Source organism: Dendropsophus ebraccatus, chromosome 14 (assembly GCF_027789765.1).
Source record: "Dendropsophus ebraccatus isolate aDenEbr1 chromosome 14, aDenEbr1.pat, whole genome shotgun sequence".
Classification (NCBI taxonomy): Eukaryota; Metazoa; Chordata; class Amphibia; order Anura; family Hylidae; genus Dendropsophus; species Dendropsophus ebraccatus.
In genome coordinates this window covers 28,019,499-28,040,735 of record NC_091467.1, presented here as the reverse complement: position 1 = coordinate 28,040,735, position 21,237 = coordinate 28,019,499, and the positions used below count along the sequence as shown (strand labels likewise).

Sequence of the window (21,237 nt, the reverse complement as noted above, 5' to 3'; positions counted from 1 at the left end):
GTTTTGAAACTCAGTTCCATTGAAGTAAATGGAGCTTAATTGCAAACCGCACCTGAACTGGAGACAAAAGGGGGAAAAGTGGCCATGTTTTTATAGCGCTGGATAACCCCTTTAATTTTGCTCTCCAACTGTTGCAAAACTGCAATTCCAATCCTTCCTGGAGAGCCAGAGCTTTGGTTGTCCAGGCATAATGGGAATTGTTTCAGTAACTGGAAGCTGAAGGTTCTCCACCACTGCCATAGAGATCGAGCGGAGCACTGTCTGTGAATGCACACTGCTCTTCATTCTCAGATCTCTGGAGTTGCCAGACCCCCATCAGCTTCCTGTGGATAGGGGATAACTTTGCGAGATGGAAATACCCCTTTAAAACTTTAGAAGCTCTCTAATGTTCTCTAAGGGTCCTATTAGACAAAGCGATTTTTAACAATTAACGACTAATGGTGCGTTTACACGAAACGATTATCGTACAAATTTGCGCGATAACGATCGAATTTGAACGATAATCGTACGTGTAAACGCAGCAAACGATCATACGACGAACGATACATCGCGCATTTTGATCTTTCAACATGTTATCAAATCGTCCTTCGCAAAAAATTCGCAAATCGTTCCGTGTGAACAGTCGTTCGCCGATTTAACCAATGTGTGAGATAGGCTGAAGCGTTCGCAAAATGATCGCACAACGAATTTTCCGTACGATATATCGTACCGTCTAAACGCTGATCGTTATGAAAAAAAAAAACGTTACTCCGACATCGTTAATCGTACGATCGGGCCAATTATCGTTCCGTGTAAACGCAGCATAACAATAAACAATCGCAAACGAGATTGTTTATCGTTAACCATATTACACAGAACAAAGATCGTTAGTTACTAGTTACTATGATCGTTTACTCCTTCTGATCCCAGAAAAACAATGAACAATGTGCAATTCTGACAGATTTTTAAAGCAAAACCCAGGAATGGATTTGAAATGACCTGATCTTTATGACCTGATCTCTGTGTATAGTCTGTTCCTGGTTTTGGCTTCAAAAATTTGTCAGATAAATTGGTCAATTATCTATGTGTAAATGAAGCCTAAACGAAGCAGGAGACCACTGCTCTGTAGCATATCTATGTATGTTACCAGTCAGTGCACCTGGTAAGCGCAGTGGATTTTGTAGCCTGAACTAATATACATGATAATGGCCAGGAACCACAGTGTATCTCAGCATTGTCTCCAGTGACCGGTGAATGAATAGGTTCTATTCTCATGCTGAGTGACTCAGCCCACCAATGTCTGATTGCTATGGTTCTCTATTGAGGCTTGTTGTTAAAGGGTAATCCTGCTGGCAGTGCAGATATAGCACTATACAGACGTCAGGATTTTAAACGAGATCCGCCTGAAATTGTTCACCATATTACACAGAACGATAGTCGTTTGTTAGTACGATCCTTTACTCTATCTGATCCCAGCAAATGAACAAACAATGTGGAATTACACTGAATTTTTAGCGAACGAATGTGGAATTACAGCGAACGATTAGCGAATGATTAACAATGATTTTAGGTCCAGCTATAAACATGCGAATCAACGACACGCCAATAATTTTTTTAGAAAAAAGATGGGCAATAATCAGCGGCACTTACCTGGTGAGTGCCGCTATTTATTGCCCATCTTCTTGCTGGATTATATATACTATAATCGTCCCATGTAAAAGGGCCCTTAGGGTCCTTGTACACACACAGATATCAGACAGATTTTTGAAGCCAAAGCCAGGAACAGACTATAGACAGAGAACAGGTCATAAAAGAAAGACTAAGATTTCTCCTCTTTTCAAATCCATTCCTGGCTTTGGCTTAAAAAATCTGTCAAATATCTGTGCGTGTAAAAGGACCCTTAGGCAGGTTTGGACAGTATTATAAGCAATAAACCAATGAGAAACATATAGAGATGTCATTTGTTGCTCTCCTGTCGAGAAGGTACTGAAAGCCTCAGCATGGCGTCTTAGCCTGCTGTGTGGTCACCATTCTTACAGGGTCACAGACCTTTCTTCCTTTTGTTCCACTGCAGTGAAGTCTTGGCCTTACATTGTGAATGCAAAATACAAAGGTACAAGATGTTGGACACAACCATGCCCTATTGTATCTCATCTATGGAGGAATAGATATAGTAAAGCTAAGGCAAATAGTAGATCGTAACCCACTAGCAGAACTTGTATGTGTTGTATTGATGAGGCAATCCCTTTAAAGGAGAAGTCTGTGGTTGGCCTTTTTTTTTTTTTTTTTTTTTTTTTCAAAAGAGACGGAAAGGAAGTGGCTGAAAATAATAACATGCACCTACCTCCCTGGCTCCAGCACTGGGGTCCACTGTCCTCTGCTTTGGGTCCCAGTTCCAGGGCGCTTCCTGGTTTGAGCGGGACCCGCGTGGTGATGTGTCAGGCATGATCAGCCCGCTACGGCCCTGGACTTCTTCTTTAAGCTCCCTTAGGCTCATACTAAAAAAATTGGCCAACAGATAATGGGCCACAATGCCTATGTCGTGGTGGATCCATAAAGTAGATGGTAACTTAGCAGCCACAAGGGGTTTAGAACCAGCCTGAAGCCCTGAAGGGACCTAGTGCAGAATTGGGGTCTTTGGGGGAGATTTATCAAACTGGTGCAAAGTAGAATGGTTTCAGTTGCCCGTAGCAAACAATCAGATTCCACCTTTCATTCCTCACAGACTCTTTGGGAAAAAAAAAGGTGGAATCTGATTGGTTGGTAGGGGCAACTGAGCCAGTTTCACTTTACACCATGTTTGATAAATCTCCCCCATATTTGTGTGGGCTCTCTTACACAGAGACAATACAACAGCAGTAGATGGTAGCATAAGAAATGTAAGAAACATGCTTAAAGGAGACCTGTCACCCCCCGTGCCGGGATGACAGGCTCTGGCAGAGTCCCGCTCCTGGAGACGGTCCGGGGATATCCCGGCCAGAAGCTGGCGCGCACTGTGGGGAGAGGTCCGGCGTCCATAGAGAATGAATGGAGCCGTGTGCTATGGACGCCGGACTTCTCCCCACAGCGCGTGCGCCGGCTTCTGACCGGGACTGGTTTTGGGAGTGGGACTTGGCCAGATGAGGTCTGTATAAGGGGATCTAGCTGGGGGTCAGGAGCCTGTAACCCGGCACGGGGGGTGACAGCTCCTCTTTAACATTTGATCATACATGGTATCAATGTCATCCTCAATGAATTGAGGGCAATGAAGAGGAGCAAACGAGCACTGTCAGCGCTTGTTTGATCCTCGTTCCCCGCTGACTGCCGACGCTATTACACACGTAGGCAGTGAGTGGGTAAGAGACGGGGGTGCTGCGTGGAGCTGCCCGGGTGATTGCTAGATCGTCTGGGCAGCCCATAGAAGATAGTGGCGGTCTGCTGCTGCCATTCCTATTCCACAGGGCATCGACAGCAAATCGCTGCTATCTTAGTTGTTTGTCTTTCAACATGTTGAAAGACGACAGACAATGATCAGGCGACATTGTTCATGTTGGCTGACCGTTGTCTTCTATTACTCGAGACGATTATCAGCCATAACAGCCGTGCTGTGTAATAGGGCCTTAAGTGATTGCCACACGATAAGAAAAAGGGTCTAAGCCAAATTAGAATACGGCCATAAAGTGTGAATGACTCTGGCCGGGTCTGGGTGGTCATTTTAAGCATTTCTGCATTGTGATACAATACTTGAAGGGGACAGTTTTTTTTTTTTCAAAGATGTAGTTGGATCCATTGGAAACCCAAAACATAATGAAAGTGATACAGTGCAGATACTGGCACATACAAGGCTCCAACCGAGAAAAGCTAGAATGGTAAGACTTATTCTGGACCCACTGTTGGTTTTGGCTAAAAATAGGGAAGAGAATACTACAGGTCTTGTTGAGCTCCCTGTTAGGTAATAATGTCTGTTATGTAATGTTCCTTTGTTCTATATTTAGAGTTGATGACGTGGTTCGCTCTATGTATCCTCCACTGGATCCGAAACTACTTGATGCAAGGTACAGTATGTGTGTCCATGTCTTCAAAGTAGCATAAAACAGCTATGCAAGATCTGAAAAATACGTCCATGCATAGAGCAATCCAGGCATCTGTCATGGTAGACACTGGAGAATATTAAAAGTCAAGTAGTTTAGAATGAAGACCTGTGTGTTCCAGGGTGTATGAGTGAGTAACTGAGCAAGTGTTGAAGAAAAAGATCACTTGGCGAATACAGCTGCCATTGACTGCCAGTTTGTGGGCATTTGCCAGCACTGTTTGTAAGGAAACTTTCATTCTCTTAAAGCACTATCACACGGAGCGATAATCCAACCAATCGGGCCGATTATCGCTCAGTTAAATAGAGACAACAATCATCGGCTGATCATTGTCTTTTGACCCGCTACAAAATCATCAACCGCCAACTGCGTATCACTACGTTTAAGGGTACAAACACACACACACCGTATACGCAGCATATTTTCTGATGCGATACGCAGCAAATTAGGTCTAAATAACTGAACACAGCATCAAATCTGCTGCGTATAGGGTGTGTGTGTTTGTACCCTAATAGTGATGCACGGCCGATGGGTGAGTAGAATATATATATATATATATATATATATGCGAAGGGAAAAGTCCAGCACCAGTGCAGCGGGTAAAAAACGTCCTTCTTTATTTATGCAAACTTCACATACAGGAAATAGACATGCGGTAGGTTGACGCGTTTCGGCGTATCTCACGCCTTGTTCACAACACAATATACCATATACTGTTTTCCCACAAGCTTATATGGGCGGTATCAGACATCACATGACACATAATTAAAAATCACAAACACATGAATTTAAAAACAAGCACAAAAAGTTGTACAAAAAATAAACCAAAAGGATTGGGAAACCTAAAGCAAATCCGTTCTTAAACATATCTCAATGGCATAAACAGAAATGATACATAAACAATTTTTAAGTTTTAGTATGTCATAATAAGATCGTGTCTAGCGTTTAGACCACCAGGAAATCTACTCCCCAACCTAAAAATCCAAAAAGATTCCCTGTTAAATAATTTTCTTTTAAGAGAGCCCCCTCTTTTAGATGGGTGAATTTTTTCTATGCCCATAACTCTAAGATATTGTACATTGCCTCCGTGTGCCTCTCTAAAGTGTTTAGTTAGGGATGACACATTTACCACCTCATTCCTACAATCCGAAATATGTTTACGCATTCTAGCCTTGAGGCTGGTAGATGTGCATCCTACGTACTGCAGGTTGCATTGTGTGCACATAGCCACATATACCACATATGTAGTGTTACAATTAATGTAGCTGTGGATTTTAAAAACCTTCCCATTAGTACAGGACTTAATCTCCTTAGAAACCGCAACATGTGAACATGTCACACATCTTTGGTGTCCACATTTGTAGGATCCTTTAATGTCTAACCATGTTTTTTCCTGGTCTTTGCCTCCTGTGTGCAAAGATGGAGATAGTATCGATCCCAGAGTCGGGGCTCTTCTGGATACGACCCTAACTCCATTTTTGGTCATGCTGTGTAATACCTCATCTTGCCACAAAAGTGGTAGATGTTTGTTAATGATGTTTCTAATCTGTGAAAACTGTTTACTGTATGATGTTACAAATACTATGTCATTAGTGCCCTGTTTATTACGTTTATACTGTCCCCTGTTGCGTGTTTGTTCGGTTAATAATTCTGCTCTATTAACCCTAGACATCTTGCATGCTGCCTGATCCAGAAGCTCCTGTCTAAATCCTCTTTCTCTAAATCTTAGTTGTAATTTCTCCATTTCTAAAGTGTAGACATCCTCTCTGCTGCAATTACGTTTTAATCTAAGGCATTCACCATAGGGTATGTTGTTAACCACATGTGGTGGATGACAAGATGTGGCCATGAGAATGCTATTTCCTGCACACTCCTTCCTATATGGTAGTGCCTCTATACATCCTTGGTTAGCATTGGCCACTAATCTGACATCCAGAAAGGTAATTTCATTGTTGCCAAAATGTGCAGTGAACTTGAGCCCAAATTCATTGCCATTAAGGTAGTCCACAAAGTTATGGAAGCAACTCTCACCATCTCTCCATATGACAACCAAATCGTCTATATACCTTCCTATCCATTGTATAGATCCAAAGAAAGGATTGTCCTCAGAAAATATATAATTAAGCTCCAGAACCGACATTACGATATTGGCGAGAGATGGTGAGAATTTAGCTCCCATACTTACTCCCTGTATTTGTAGGAAAAATTCATCATCAAAAACAAAATAATTGTGATTCAGCAAAAAATCCGTGGCCATAATAAGAAACTCAATTTCTACAGCTGAGTATGAGCTGAATTTAGTCAAATAAAATTCTAATGAAGACATGGCAACTTGTTTGGGGATTGACGGATACAATGCCACAACGTCTAATGTTCCTAATTTCCATTCTTTGTTTATTATCTATTATATATATACATATACATACCTGTCCATGCTTCCGGTGTTCTTCTTGCTTCTGCCCGCAGCTGCTGCTGGAACTTCAGAGTTGGTCTCTGAATTGACAAGCAGCTCAACCAATCACTGGTCAAGACGGGACAGTGCCGCAGCCGGTGATTGGCTGAGCGGCCTGGCTCTGAAGTTGCAGTGGCGGCTGCAAACAGTGGGCAAAAGCCAGGAGAACACAGAGGATCGGGGACAGATATATATACTGATTATTATTTTAAATTTAAGGCAAGGGCTTAAAGCAAGCACCGATCCAGCAAATTGGCGCTTGCTAATCCAGAACATCAAGCCCTTAGTTCTGTCATGCAGTGCTGAGACTCAGGAGTGGCCATAGAGTGCAGAAAGTCTTCACTGTACTGCCCTGAGATAGTGAGATAGTGGTCCACTGAATGCATGGCACTTCCATCCATCCTTAGACCACGTTCACACTTTGTAAGACAGTGGCCGTTTTATGACATGGCCCTTTCATAGAACAGCCGCTGTCTGTGTAGTTCACCCCAGCCGATACTGCAGTACCGGCCGGATGAACATCACTTCTTTGAAATTGGAATGTGGGCGCATTCGGGTGTGCCCGTGTTCCAATTAGCCATTGCAGACAATATAGCCGGAGCAGCACTTTACATTGTATTCGATGAATAGCTGCCGCACAAAATTGACATGTCAGTTGTTTAATAAAAATGTGTCACATAGAAGAAATAGTGGCACTTACCAGGTTAAATTGCAAATAAAACAAACTTTTATTCCATTATTATAAATCTGGCAACTGGGATGTGGATCAACGGGCGACAATCTTTTCGTGTGCTCACGTAATGCATGCTTTCTCTCGGCCTACTACGTCACTCCGTTGTCCCTCCCTTTATAGTGCATAAAATGACAACATATAATAAATATTAGCACAATGTACAAATTTACAAACATTTCACTTAGTGACAACAGAACGACGGACATATGCTAAATTACACTATGTGTTACATATATACTTATGGGATCTCATGATCCTTCCATACCATACATTTCTAAACCGTCGTTGAGACCCAGGGGACCCAATGCATTCGCAGAATCAAACCAGTTTCTTTTTTCATTAGGGCTGCATGTCTGTCTCCCCGTTGGCAAACTCCTCACTATGCATAATCCCAAGAATCGCATCTCCGACGTGTTCCCATTGTGAACAGAGTCAGAAAAAATTAGTGAGGATAAATTATTATAATAAAAGTACCTGAGTATGATAGGATAGTGATCCTCTAGTTGAGCGGGATACCTGTGTGGAAAAGAGTCCATACACTGGTGCTGCAATCCAATCTGCTGTTTATTTTAAACAATACACTCGGTACACTTCAGCTCACAGGCTGATCCACACACCCAAGCGTCCACCTGGAGTCCTGCGGACGTTTCGGAGGATAGGCTCCTCCTTCCTCATGCGCAAGGACGTAGGGGGTGGAGGGTCTAATATATGCACGTCAGTGACATAATCTGGTTAGTAACACTTAATAATATTTATAATACTATAATAACACTTAATAATATTTATAATACTATATACATCATGATTTTACATATATTATACGCATGATCGTTAAGGAAGGAAACCCAATACATCCCTAATTCTACAAAAAGACTCTAAAGCTACATGTTTCATTGAGTCCTTTTGGGCTCAGTGTTTCAAGCTCAGTTATCCAAAATACTTCACGGCGAAGGAGATGTCTACGGTTCTCTTCGCTATCATTACATACCTCAAGCTGTTCTATAACCTGCCACCGTAGATCGCATATATTATGTCTGCATTCAAAAAAATGCCGGGCCACTGTAGTCTCTCCAAAGTCATTACTACGATCTTCATAATTCTTTTCTTTTTCTTTTTTACCTGTAAATCTCCTAATAGCTGATTTATGTTCATTAAGTCTCACTTTAATCTGCCTGCTGGTTTGTCCCACATATCCCATACCGCAGGGACATTTAAGCAGGTATATCACGTTGGTATCGTTGCATGTATGAAAGCCTTTAATAGGATATTTTTTACCAGACATGGGATGGCTTAATTCGTACATTTTTTTGATGTGAAAAGACAAGAAAGAAGTTTTGCATCCCCTTTGGACGTAGTACCACTAAGTCTATTCAAAAAAAGTGCCTATGATCCATGTGTGAATAATGACTCACTATCCATGTTTGAGCGAATGGTCTCACAAGACGTGCGAACACAATGGGACCAGGTGTCGAAAGTGCATGCCAATCTATCCAAAGCAGAGTATGAAGCCCTACGCGGTCTAGAAGAGGACACATCTATCATCATTAAAAGAGCGGACAAGGGAGGTGCGATTGTGGTTCAGAATCGCACCTCCTATGTCCTTGAAGCAATGCGGCAATTAGCTGATACCAATGTGTATGTGAAGTTGAAGGGTGATCCTACAAAAGAATTTAAAAAGATTGTGGATACATATGTAGAGGAAGCTACTATTGCAGGTGTGATTAGTGAAAGAACTATGAAAGCTTTATGTGTAGACTCCCCACGTGTACCCGTGCTCTACCTTTTGCCTAAGATTCACAAGGACTGCAGCAATCCACCCGGCCGGCCCATCGTGTCCGGGTCGGGATCATTGCTGCAGTCCTTGTCAGTCTATGTGGATTCCTTTTTGCAGGATATCGTAAGAAATCTAGAGTGCTGTCTCTCTGACACCGGACAATTCCTGGATGTAATGGAAACTGTATCCAGTGAAAATGTAACATTCTTGTGCACCTTAGACGTGCAAAGTCTTTATACTAATATTCCCCAAGAGGAGGGATTGGCCTGTGTCAGAGAACAGTTAAATAAGAACGCCCGATTAAGTAACAGTATGATCAATTTTCTAATGGGACTGCTTGACTTAGTATTGTCTAAGAATTATTTCAGATTTGATGAAGAGTATTTTTTGCAGAGACACGGAGTCTCGATGGGTTCCTCCGTGGCTCCGAGTCTCGCAAATATCTTCATGCACAGTTTTGAAGAAAAATTTGTAATGAGTGTACTGCCAACGTCATGCAGATGGGTCCGCTATGTGGACGACGTTTGCTTAATATGGACAGAGAGTGAACAAGCCCTTTTAGAGCTGGTGGAAAAAATTAACTCATGCCATCCATCCATTAAATTCACCCTAGAACACGATAAAGATGTCATTCATTTCCTAGACGTAGAAGTAAGAAGAACTGAAGATAAATTTGAGACCACATTGTATTCCAAACCCACCGATAGGAATAACATATTACATAAAACAAGCCAGCACGTCCCACATGTCTTTAAAGGTCTTCCCAAGTCCCAATACATTAGGGCTAAAAGGATTTCAAGCTCTCGGAGTGAATATAGAAAAAATGCTAAAAAACTTACAAAAAAATTTTTGGAAAGGGGCTATAAAAAACGCGACTTAGAAAGAATAAGTAAAGAAATTGACAAACTGAGTAGAGAGGAAGTAAGGAGACGTAAGAAGATTAATAAGAAAAGAGAGAATAAATTACTGTACAGTATGACATATGATCGACATTCCGATCTAATCAAACGTGTAGTCATGAAACACTGGAACCTGCTAAGTAGTGATCCCAAATATGGAGCAGAATTTAAAGAAAAACCTATTTTCTGTTACAAGAAACATAAATCATTAGGGAACAGACTGATTAGAAGTGACATAAAGAAAAAGAAAAAAGATAGACAGACATTTTTAGCAGCAGCACGGAAGGGTACTTTTGCCTGTATGAAATGCCAACACTGTAATAGTATCATTAAGGGTGGCGAATTAAGCCATCCCATGTCTGGTAAAAAATATCCTATTAAAGGCTTTCATACATGCAACGATACCAACGTGATATACCTGCTTAAATGTCCCTGCGGTATGGGATATGTGGGACAAACCAGCAGGCAGATTAAAGTGAGACTTAATGAACATAAATCAGCTATTAGGAGATTTACAGGTAAAAAAGAAAAAGAAAAGAATTATGAAGATCGTAGTAATGACTTTGGAGAGACTACAGTGGCCCGGCATTTTTTTGAATGCAGACATAATATATGCGATCTACGGTGGCAGGTTATAGAACAGCTTGAGGTATGTAATGATAGCGAAGAGAACCGTAGACATCTCCTTCGCCGTGAAGTATTTTGGATAACTGAGCTTGAAACACTGAGCCCAAAAGGACTCAATGAAACATGTAGCTTTAGAGTCTTTTTGTAGAATTAGGGATGTATTGGGTTTCCTTCCTTAACGATCATGCGTATAATATATGTAAAATCATGATGTATATAGTATTATAAATATTATTAAGTGTTATTATAGTATTATAAATATTATTAAGTGTTACTAACCAGATTATGTCACTGACGTGCATATATTAGACCCTCCACCCCCTACGTCCTTGCGCATGAGGAAGGAGGAGCCTATCCTCCGAAACGTCCGCAGGACACCAGGTGGACGCTTGGGTGTGTGGATCAGCCTGTGAGCTGAAGTGTACCGAGTGTATTGTTTAAAATAAACAGCAGATTGGATTGCAGCACCAGTGTATGGACTCTTTTCCACACAGGTATCCCGCTCAACTAGAGGATCACTATCCTATCATACTCAGGTACTTTTATTATAATAATTTATCCTCACTAATTTTTTCTGACAGTTGCATTGGAGGGTCAGTGGAGACCCATTAGTGAGTTATTTAGCCTGGAGGCTTTCTGTGCTATAATTTTCTATCTCGTATACATTGTGAACAGAGTGCACATGTTCAATTGATTTGGGGCAGCCCGTGCGGATTGATCTAACGTGCACCGCAAACCTTACGTACATAGGGCGAATGGTCTTACCAATATAGTAAAAGTCGCAGTTGCACACTATTGTATACACCACGTATCTAGTGCGGCATGTAATAAAATCTCTTATGTACCAATTATTACCTCCCAAATTAACACATGTTGCGTTCTGTAGTTGCCCACAGAATTTGCATGATCCACGTCTATGATTTCCTTGTGGTATATTTTTAGCTAGCCAATCACTTTCTATTTTAGAATTACTGTATCTACCACGCACCAGTACATCTCTTAAGTTCTTACTTCTCTTAAATGCAACAATAGGACGTTGGGCTACTATCTCCTGCAGAGTCTCCTCACTTCCAAGAATATGCCAATATTTGTTAACAACCGATCCGATCGTATCATTCATGGGGCCATTCCTGGAAGTGAGGACACACCGCTCTGAAGCCGCATGCAAATCCTTACGTCTTTTTTTTTTGTATCAGTGTGAACCTATCAAACTTACGTACTTTTTCTAGGGACTTTTGTACGTCATGTTCTGGATAACCTCTCCTATATAATCTATGTGCTAATGCCCTAGCCTGCTCTTCAAAGATCGCTTCATTATTATTGATTCGTCTGAGCCGCACGAATTGCCCGTACGGCACAGCATGCGGCTTCAGAGCGGTGTGTCCTCACCTTCAGGAATGGCCCCATGAATGATACGATCGGATCGGTTGTTAACAAATATTGGCATATTCTTGGAAGTGAGGAGACTCTGCAGGAGATAGTAGCCCAACGTCCTATTGTTGCATTTAAGAGAAGTAAGAACTTAAGAGATGTACTGGTGCGTGGTAGATACAGTAATTCTAAAATAGAAAGTGATTGGCTAGCTAAAAATATACCACAAGGAAATCATAGACGTGGATCATGCAAATTCTGTGGGCAACTACAGAACGCAACATGTGTTAATTTAGGAGGTAATAATTGGTACATAAGAGATTTTATTACATGCCGCACTAGATACGTGGTGTATACAATAGTGTGCAGCTGCGGCTTTGACTATATTGGTAAGACCATTCGCCCTATGTACGTAAGGTTTGCGGAGCATGTTAGATCAATCCGCGCGGGAAAGGGCTGCACCAAATTAATTGAACACGTGCGCTCTGTCGGAGATGCGATTCTTGGGATTATGCATAGTGAGGAGTACAGCAACAGGGGGAGACAGGCACGCAGCCCTAATGAAAAAAGAAACTAATTTGATTCTGCGAATGCATTGGGTCCACTGGGTCTCAACGACGGTTTAGAAATGTATGGTATGGAAGGATCATGAGATCCCAAAACTATATATGTAACACATAGTGTAATTTAGCATATGTCCGTTGTTCTGTTGTAACTAAGTGTAATGTTTGTAAATTTGTACATTGTGCTAATATTTATTATATGTTGTAATTTTATGCACTATAAAGGGAGGGACAACGGAGTGACGTAGTAGGCCGAGAGGAAGCGTGCATCACGTGAGCACGCCAAACGATCGTCGCCCGTTAATCCACATCCCAATTGCCAGACTTAGAATAATGGAATAAAAGTTTGTTTTATTTGCAATTTAACCTGATGAGTGCCACTATTTCTTCTATGTGCCAAGTTTACCAAAGACTGTGTATTGGAGTTGAGCACCACCAAGGTATTGCAACAGTATAGCCTCCCCCGGCAAGTCACACTATTATTGTTGCCTGGAAGCCACAGCCGGTAGTGACGAGACTTCTCTTATTGCATGCACTTGTTAATAAAAATGTGGCCTAATAGTGGTATAGTCAGTCCCAATCAAAGTCCACTGAATGCATGGCACTACCATCCATTGCACGACCATGTTACCTAAATATTTGAACTTCACAATATCATGCATTTCTATTTTCAGGACCACTGCGCTTCTGCTATCGGTAAGCCATCTTGTTTTGGTGACAAAAAATGCCTGCCACCTGGCAGTGGGCATGGATTGGATCGATCAGTCCCTTTCAGCTGCTGAAGAACATATGCAAGTTCTCCGTGAAGCTGCAATGGCCACGGAACCTGAACGAGTCATCACAGGAGCAGATAACTTTCTGCAAGAAAGTTCTACAATCTAACATTGTGGGTGGGGGAGGGTGGCACTTTATCCCACCAATGTTTCCCTACAGTAGCTATAATTTCTCTCCCTAGGACAGTATATTGCTAATGAGAGACCAAGAGTGTCCTTTTTCTGAAAGACCAAAAAAAAATAATAATTATGGAACAACTGTAAGGGTATATGCACATAGAGTAATTGTCGCCGAAAATTCCATGCGGAATCAGCCACTTGTCCCTGTGTGCTTCCGCTTCCCTCTTTGCCAGCTCCATTATATGATTGGACAGATTCCGTCGTCCGCCTAAAGAATTGACAAGACAATTCTTTGGACGGACAGCAGAATCCGCCCAAGCATATAATGGAGCCGGCGGAGAAGAAATCGGTAGCGTGCGGGGATGAGTGGCGGAATCCGCCTAGAGTTTTCAGCGACAATTACTCTGTGTGCATATACCCTTAAGGAGAAATTTAAAGAGGTTGATGACATTACCATATTCTAAGACTCCCTATGCAGGTAGTGTTATTCGCTTTTGCTCCCCCCTTCTAGTGTAAGCAGATTAGCAAGAAAGAAGCAGAGAGAAAGTACTACTTGCTCTAGGCCTCGGAGCTCCTAACTCCATGTTATACCCTGTAACAGCATATCCATTTAAAAATCTTCATGAAACACTCAGGTATATCTTGTCTGTAGATACCTCTCACGAGGACTCTTGTTAAAGTTTCACTACAAAATGTCCCATGACAGGTCTACATAGGCAATATTTTTATGTAACCTGACCACTCACCGTGGTGGGTTATCCAATCAACATTCTACTGAATAAAAGGTTTCATGATACCCATGCATGCCTAATCTACACTTAAAGGGATTGTCCAGAAAAAGGGGGGGGGGGGGGGGTTTGTCTGCTTATGTCCAAGTGCTTTATCAAGTGTTGCAACTTATATCTCCCTTTTATTTGAATGAGGTACAATAGCAGGCACAGCCTATAGGCAAAAGTGCTTCTGTTTTTAGGTAATGACAGAGTCCCGACTACAGACTCAATCAGACCTCCACATAGTTGCTATCTTATAAATACTGGCTTGTAAATACACCGCTATAAAAATACAAGAACTTTCTGAAGATTGAATATATGAAGAATCTGCTTTTGTATCTATTTGTATATATATCAAATCTGCACATTTCCTCACTGTGGTATAGCATCTCTACGGTTTACATTTATTACTTGTAGTCATTGTCTCCACTGTAACTTATGTATTTCTGTAATAAACTTCTAATGCTAGGTGAGCCTTCGTGTTAGTCAATCACTTTAGCCAAATCTTATATGCTCTATAATTCGGGGTAATAGGACACTACTATGACTTCCCATTCCTTCAGCAGCACCAAACTGTTAATAATAAAGAAAAAGATGTACTTACCTGTCCAGGCTCCTCCGATGTCCTCCAACCTTATTCCTATGTTTCTCACTTACCACAACTGCCTCGGGGCCTTCTGATCCAGTCTCTAAAATGACAGGCTGCTCAGACAATCCCTGGCTGAGTCATAACAATGCTGCGGCCAGTTATTGGCTGAACGGTCTGTCACTTTAGAGATGGGTTTGGGAGTGCCGGAGGCAGCTGCAGCGAGCAGAGAACACAGGAACAATGCAGCTAGATAATGGGGGAGCCTGGACAGGTAAGTACAATCTTTCTTTTTTTTTTACCCTAGAATCAGCCGTCAGCCTTGCATTGCTATAACACGTGACGTTGTGTGGCTAGTGATTTTAAAACATGTTTAAAAAAGACAGCGATCAGCAGATGAGAGTTTCTTGGGCTGATTGTTGTCTTTATTACACAGAGCAATAATCTGCTGAATCAGAAAGATTTGGCAGATTATCGCTCCATGTAATAGGGCCCCCAGTATATACCTGGCATTTCACATGACATTACATAATAAACCTTCATATGTGGATATGAATAGTCTATTATTATAAGACTTGTATCCTGTACTTTTCATCAGTTTTCCCCTCTGCAAGCTGCATTTCTAATGGTCAGTCTTACCTGTACTTAGCTCTTGAGAAAACAGAACATGAGTAGAGATGATTTAACATCAGAAAATGGTAGGTTGGATCGAACTCTAACATTCTCGAACCTGCCGCATTTGATTACTGATGCCTTCCCGATCCATGCGGAAGGAGGAGCGTGCCCAGGGACCGCCTGGAATCCCAGAATTCCAGGCGGTCCCCGGGCACTCTAATACCCCACAGACCAGGAAGGCATCAGCAATCAAATGCGACAGGTTCGAGAAAAGTTAGCGTTCGATCCATCCTACGATTTTCCGATGTTCGATCATTTCTAATCGAGAGGTGGTGGCAACAGTATTTGTGCCCTTTTCTCACGCTGCACCATCCTCCTATCCACTTTACAAATTCCTATGGGCATCAGCGGTAACTCTTGAAATACACGTTACAGTAGACAGGTAGTAACCCCAGCTTTTCCAGGCTGCGCTTTCAGAAATTATAGGGGTAATGTATCCTTAGACTGCTGTTACACATGGCAGATTTTATTTGGGAAAAATACTTCTGCAGTTCTTGAGCCCAAACTAAGAGTGGATTCAAAAGGAACAGAAACTATAAAGGAAGGAGTTATACTTCTGCTTCCTGATAGATTCATTTTTGGCTTTGGTCATGTGTGGCAGCAGCCTTATATTGTTAGGCAGAAGATTTAAAAAAAAAAAAAAAAAAAAATCCCTTCATCAGGCATGTTTTATGACAATATCTGAAGAACCACATACACAAATGACAAAGGAAAAATACATTGCAAGTCTCATTTAACTCAATGTTTCTAAGTAGTGAAGAGCGCAACTCTAGTCTGATCATTGCACATTCGATTACCGGTGGCTGAAGTAGTTAGATGCAGCCCTAGGGAGTCTTTGAAAACATGGATAAAGCCACAGGCAATCTCTATCCCTAAGTCCTTTGTGTATATAATTGTCAAACCTTGCCATTTATATTTTTACATTAGCCATTTAAAGTCAGATCGAATTTTGAAAGGATGGATAACCACATGATGTCGTATCTATACCTGATGAAAGAGCAGCAACAGCTCAGAAACACGTTCAGACGTTAAAGGGATTGTCCAGGTAGCAGAAGACTGCTGAAGGCTTCTGCTCCCTGGTACTCACTTTTGCGGGCCTGGTTTCGGCTGCACCCTCCACGCATCAGAAACTTACTTTCAAGCCGTGGATTCATCGGAAGAAGACACAAAGGAGCAGAAAGCTTTAGCAGTCTTCTGCTTGGTAACCCCTTTAGTATAGGATTACCTTGAACACTACTAGACTTAGTAGGTGGATACCAACAATGAAGATTCTACAAGCCACAACAGTCTCCCTTTACCACATACCACTGTGCAAGTCCTCACCAGTTATAGGTGAAGCATGAATACTGGTTGCACTGGTGTACTATACCTGACAAAACAGTTGTGCCTATATGCTGAGCGACCTCTATCCCTCTATATAAAAAAAAAAAAAGAGACATGAACGCAGGTGTGTGCCTGGTGAACTGGAGAAGTCGCAAACTCTTTAGTTTGAGAGGCGTGCATCTCTATAATTCCAGTGGGCGCTGTTCCCATTAATGTAGTGTTCTGTCCAGTAAGACCGTTAGAAGCATTGCCCTGTGTCCCAGGGGCGGATCGGCGGTCTAGGGGATAGGCAGTGCACAAAAAAGCCTTAGGGTAGCTTCACAAGTACCGACTCGCAGCGTTAATAACGCTGCGAGTCGGCTAGGTCCTGGCAGATCCCTTTCACTACATACACGCAGCGGTCTGAACGACCGCTGCGTGTATGTAATTCTGCCGGCCGCTTAACCCCTTCAGCTGCCGCCCGGCTCCCGCTCTGTATAGATTACCAGTCCTCGCTGCACGGGGTCCCGGCGTACTGCTCTCCCGCCCGGCCAATCAGTGGCTGCGGCAGGGCAACACACTGATTGGCCGGGCGGGAGAGCAGTACACCGGGACCCCGTGCAGCGAGGACAGGTAATGTATACAGAGCGGGAGCCGGGCGGCAACAGAAGGGGTTAAGCGACTGGCAGAATTACAGACCGCTGCGTGTATGTAGTGAAAGTGATCTGCCAGGACCTAACAGACTCGCAGCATACGTGTGAAGCTACCCTTAGTGGACATAGCACTAGATTAAAACTGTATGGGAACGGCGCAGAGGATGAAGGTAACAGACAACCTTCATCCTCTAAACCCTGTGGCACAATTGGGAGCTATTAGAAGGTTAAGGCTATGTTCACACTACGTAAAAGCACGGCCGTTGCTGCGGATGGCAATGATCCGGTCACGGAACGGCCTGATACGTTGTGTGAACATAGCCTAAATTCGTCTAACCTGCTGATAGGTACTCTTTAAAGGGGAACTGTCATGGGAAAAAAAAACCTAACAAACCCTGACCGATTAAAACTTTTGGACATCTCTCTGACATATCAAAAGTGTGTTATTTAAGTAAAGTGCTTATTTAAGTATATCTATGATTATTATTCCTGTACCATTGTCCCACTCAAAGCTCTGGCCTCCATAATAAGCTTATGGGTAGGGATACAGAGTGTCGTATAGGCTATCAATTTTGGAAGAGTGGATAAGTCCCAATGCCCCAGAAGCCACCGGCTCCCAGACCCCCACTGGAAGTCCTAGACTGGTAAAGGAACGCTTTGGAGGCAAGGGGACGAGTGAGTATTGCTTGTTTATTATGTTCCCCCCTTCTGGAAAATTTTCATTTTCCCTGTACTTTCCCTTTAAGACTATATTTTACATACTTTTTCTAATAAATACATACCAATGTGAAACCAATACTAAAGGAAGAAATATGGACTCCCAAAGCGTCTACTTACCCAAATCTGAACGGACATGGTGAAAGAGCTGCTCATATGAAGGACCAAACCACATATAACAAAGATGGCAGAATAACTGGGAGGAGAGTCACTTGAAATGCTCTAAAATTCAACAAGTTAAACATATGGGAAGCCCCTACTAAAAGCAGGTCTAGCTGACATGTCTTACGTGCAATGAACCTAAATCTAAAAGGATAAATACATTTTTCTACTCAAGACCACCAATTGTTGATCAGCGGGGTGCCATCACCTGACATTACACAGTGACCAGGGCCAGGAGCACTTCAATGCGAGTTAAATGGGTTTTCAGTCTGAACTAATATAGTTAATCTCATAGGGCTTAACAAGTTGAATATTTTTGCAAATTAATTCATTTAGCAAACTTGTCTCCTTCCGCAGTCTAGGTTACCAGCCACCATATTGCTCTAAAAACGGTGGTGACCCTGGTGTATCTATAGATATAAGAACTTTGATATACAGAGATATAGGGGCTGATTTGAAGATTGTCTGGTTTTCAAGAACCCTAACATCCACCTCAGGGTTTTAGTTTTACCCCAGGGATGGGGAACCTTCGACCCTCCAGCTGTTGCAAAACTACAATTCCTATCATGCCTGGACAGCAAGTTTAGTTTCCAGAACTGTAGTTTTGCAACAGCTGGAGGGCCGAAGGTTCCCCATCCCTGGGGTAAAGGATGAGATCAAGGCGGCGGGGGGGGGGGGGGGGGGGGGGGGGGGGGGGGTGGACAAAATCAGACAAAACAGCATAATAATCTATTAGCCTTGTTCACGTGGAACAGTTTCTAGTCGGGGGAAAAAATGAGGCCAAACAGCAAGCATTGATGTAAATTTTTTATTTTAACTTAGGATCCACAACCCCCTTTTCCCCCTCAAAAATAATAATAAAAAAAAGTTCACGGATTCCCCTCAACCCACCCCCTCCCTCCAAAAAAAAAAAACCAAAACTTATGTAAACGTGGAATCCCATCAGCAGAAGATAAATCCATATTCTCTATTTCTTTGTCCAAATGAAAATATTTAAAAAAGAAATAATGGTAACATATTGCTTGTCCATGCTGCTTCTATAGTCAAAGCTAAATCAATTAAAAATATTTCTGGAATTTGGCGCATCTGGACAAAGTTCGGAAACTTTCAAATAATAGTAAACGTCATCTATATATATATATTTATATCCATATATAAAAACAGGGGCCGATGAGAAACTGCAGACATCTTGTACATTTGCAATCTTTTTTTTTTTTGATATCTTAGAACACACATTGCATTGCTGTAGTGTATAAATAGACCATAAACAGTACATACAAAGGGACATCATGAAATTACACAGGCAAATAATGATCATGTTAAAAAGGCAATAATACTTCCGTTCCCCCCCCCCCCCCCCCCCCCCCGCCAATTTGTGTTTTCTACACAATACAAGCTCAGTCCCAATGTCTTATTTTTCTGAAATAAAAAAAAAAAAATTAAAATTCCACAGACGAATGAAATTAATAAAATACACAACTGAACCCAAGTCTGTGGAAAAAATCAATCTGCATAAGGTCACATGAAATACAGCGATGATTTTTTAAATTGAAAAATTGTAATTTTTTTAAATGTAAAAGAAACAAAACCACCATATGTACGAGCTGACTTTTCGCAGCAGCAAAAATTCTCCGCAATTTTTTTTTTTCTTACAATAAAATGGCTTTTACACTGTGGCCTTTTTCTGATTGGTAGACAAAAGGTGAAAAGAATTTAAAAAAAAAAAGCAATGATTAAAAATTGTGCATACTGTTGCAAGGAGTAAATAAAAAAACTGATCAGTTTTATTGCACGACCAACCCATATGTTCTCACACACATACAAAAAAAATACACATTCACTATAATACTGATTTCAAAGCATGTACCCGTTTGAAATGGACAATACAATTAAGGTGCACCGATCCCTTACACAGCCACTGTCATCAGAAAATATCTCCATATCTATAGTCAGACAGATGCCCAGAAATAAAGTCTAACAAAAATATAATGTGTCCCTCTCAGAACTACTGATTGGTATAGAGCTTCAGAGTCAAATCTATGGTAAACTACATTCGAGGCTCCTGATCAGCAGTTTGCTGTGGTGGTTTACTGGACAGATGTCCAACAAATGTACATATACTGAAAGTATTTTACTAACTGTGTTTTTATGCTTTTCTTCTGCTTCTGTGGTCTTTAATAGCCTCAATTCCTGTTCCTGCTGTACACTCTAGCTAGAAAATCAGTTCACAGAAGCCTCCTCAGCTAGAGTGTACAGCAGGGACAGAAAGTCTGTTACATGTTTAACAAACAGGAAGAAAGGTAATAAGCACAGGAGACAGAATGCATTACAACAGGATTTTTTTTAAATGCCTTATCTTCATTGCCCCACTTCCAGTCTAGGACACACCCTAGAGACTTGCTTTTGTACACTCTAGCCGACAATTCAGCCAAATGCTCTCTCACTCCACTCAGTGGGAGGGAGATAGGTGTCTTAATTGCCAGCAGGAACAGAAAAGGAGGCTATTGAAGACAGACCACACAGTATGAATCAGAAGAGTGAAATAACTTTACCAATATATGCTCATTTAAAGGACAATTAAAATATATTTAAAATGTTGTAAAATATCTATAAGGAGCTTGTCTAGCTACAACATTTTGAAGAGGAAAGTCGCCCCTCCCCCTTAATTTTATAATATTTGTGGCTCTTTCTTAGAAAATGAACGCCCCCTTTAACTCTGGGGACAACCAATAACATACAAAATGACAGCACATGCTGTGTAACTGATGAATACACATTAATATGTAGTACACAAAGAATGAGCTACATGACTATACTGGTAAGTTTTTTGCCTCCATTAAAAATGTAACAATATTTCTTAAGTAGGGGAAATAAATTCCCAATTCAACCTGAATTTATTCCTTATCGATACAGTAACCAAGTTATCCTTGACATAGATTTACAGCTTTCTGCTTTTCGGCCACTTTAAAGAATCAGCAGGCTGCAGTCAATAGAGGCAAGGCTTCGTCTTT

At 41.6% G+C, this 21,237-nt stretch overlaps 1 protein-coding gene across 2 annotated transcripts in view; it reads left to right on the top strand.

Moving 5' to 3' along the window:
- The window catches only part of TMEM98 (transmembrane protein 98), a 30,636-nt gene extending 16,032 nt beyond the window's left edge, over positions 1-14,604 (top strand). For both annotated transcript variants that reach the window (XM_069952022.1, XM_069952021.1), the window contains exons 6-7: positions 3,954-4,013; positions 13,143-14,604. In XM_069952022.1, coding sequence (XP_069808123.1) covers positions 3,954-4,013; positions 13,143-13,350 — 268 coding nt within the window. In that variant the 3' untranslated portion in view covers positions 13,351-14,604. The remainder of the gene's footprint in view (positions 1-3,953; positions 4,014-13,142) is intronic.
- Positions 14,605-21,237: the final 6,633 nt, after the last annotated feature.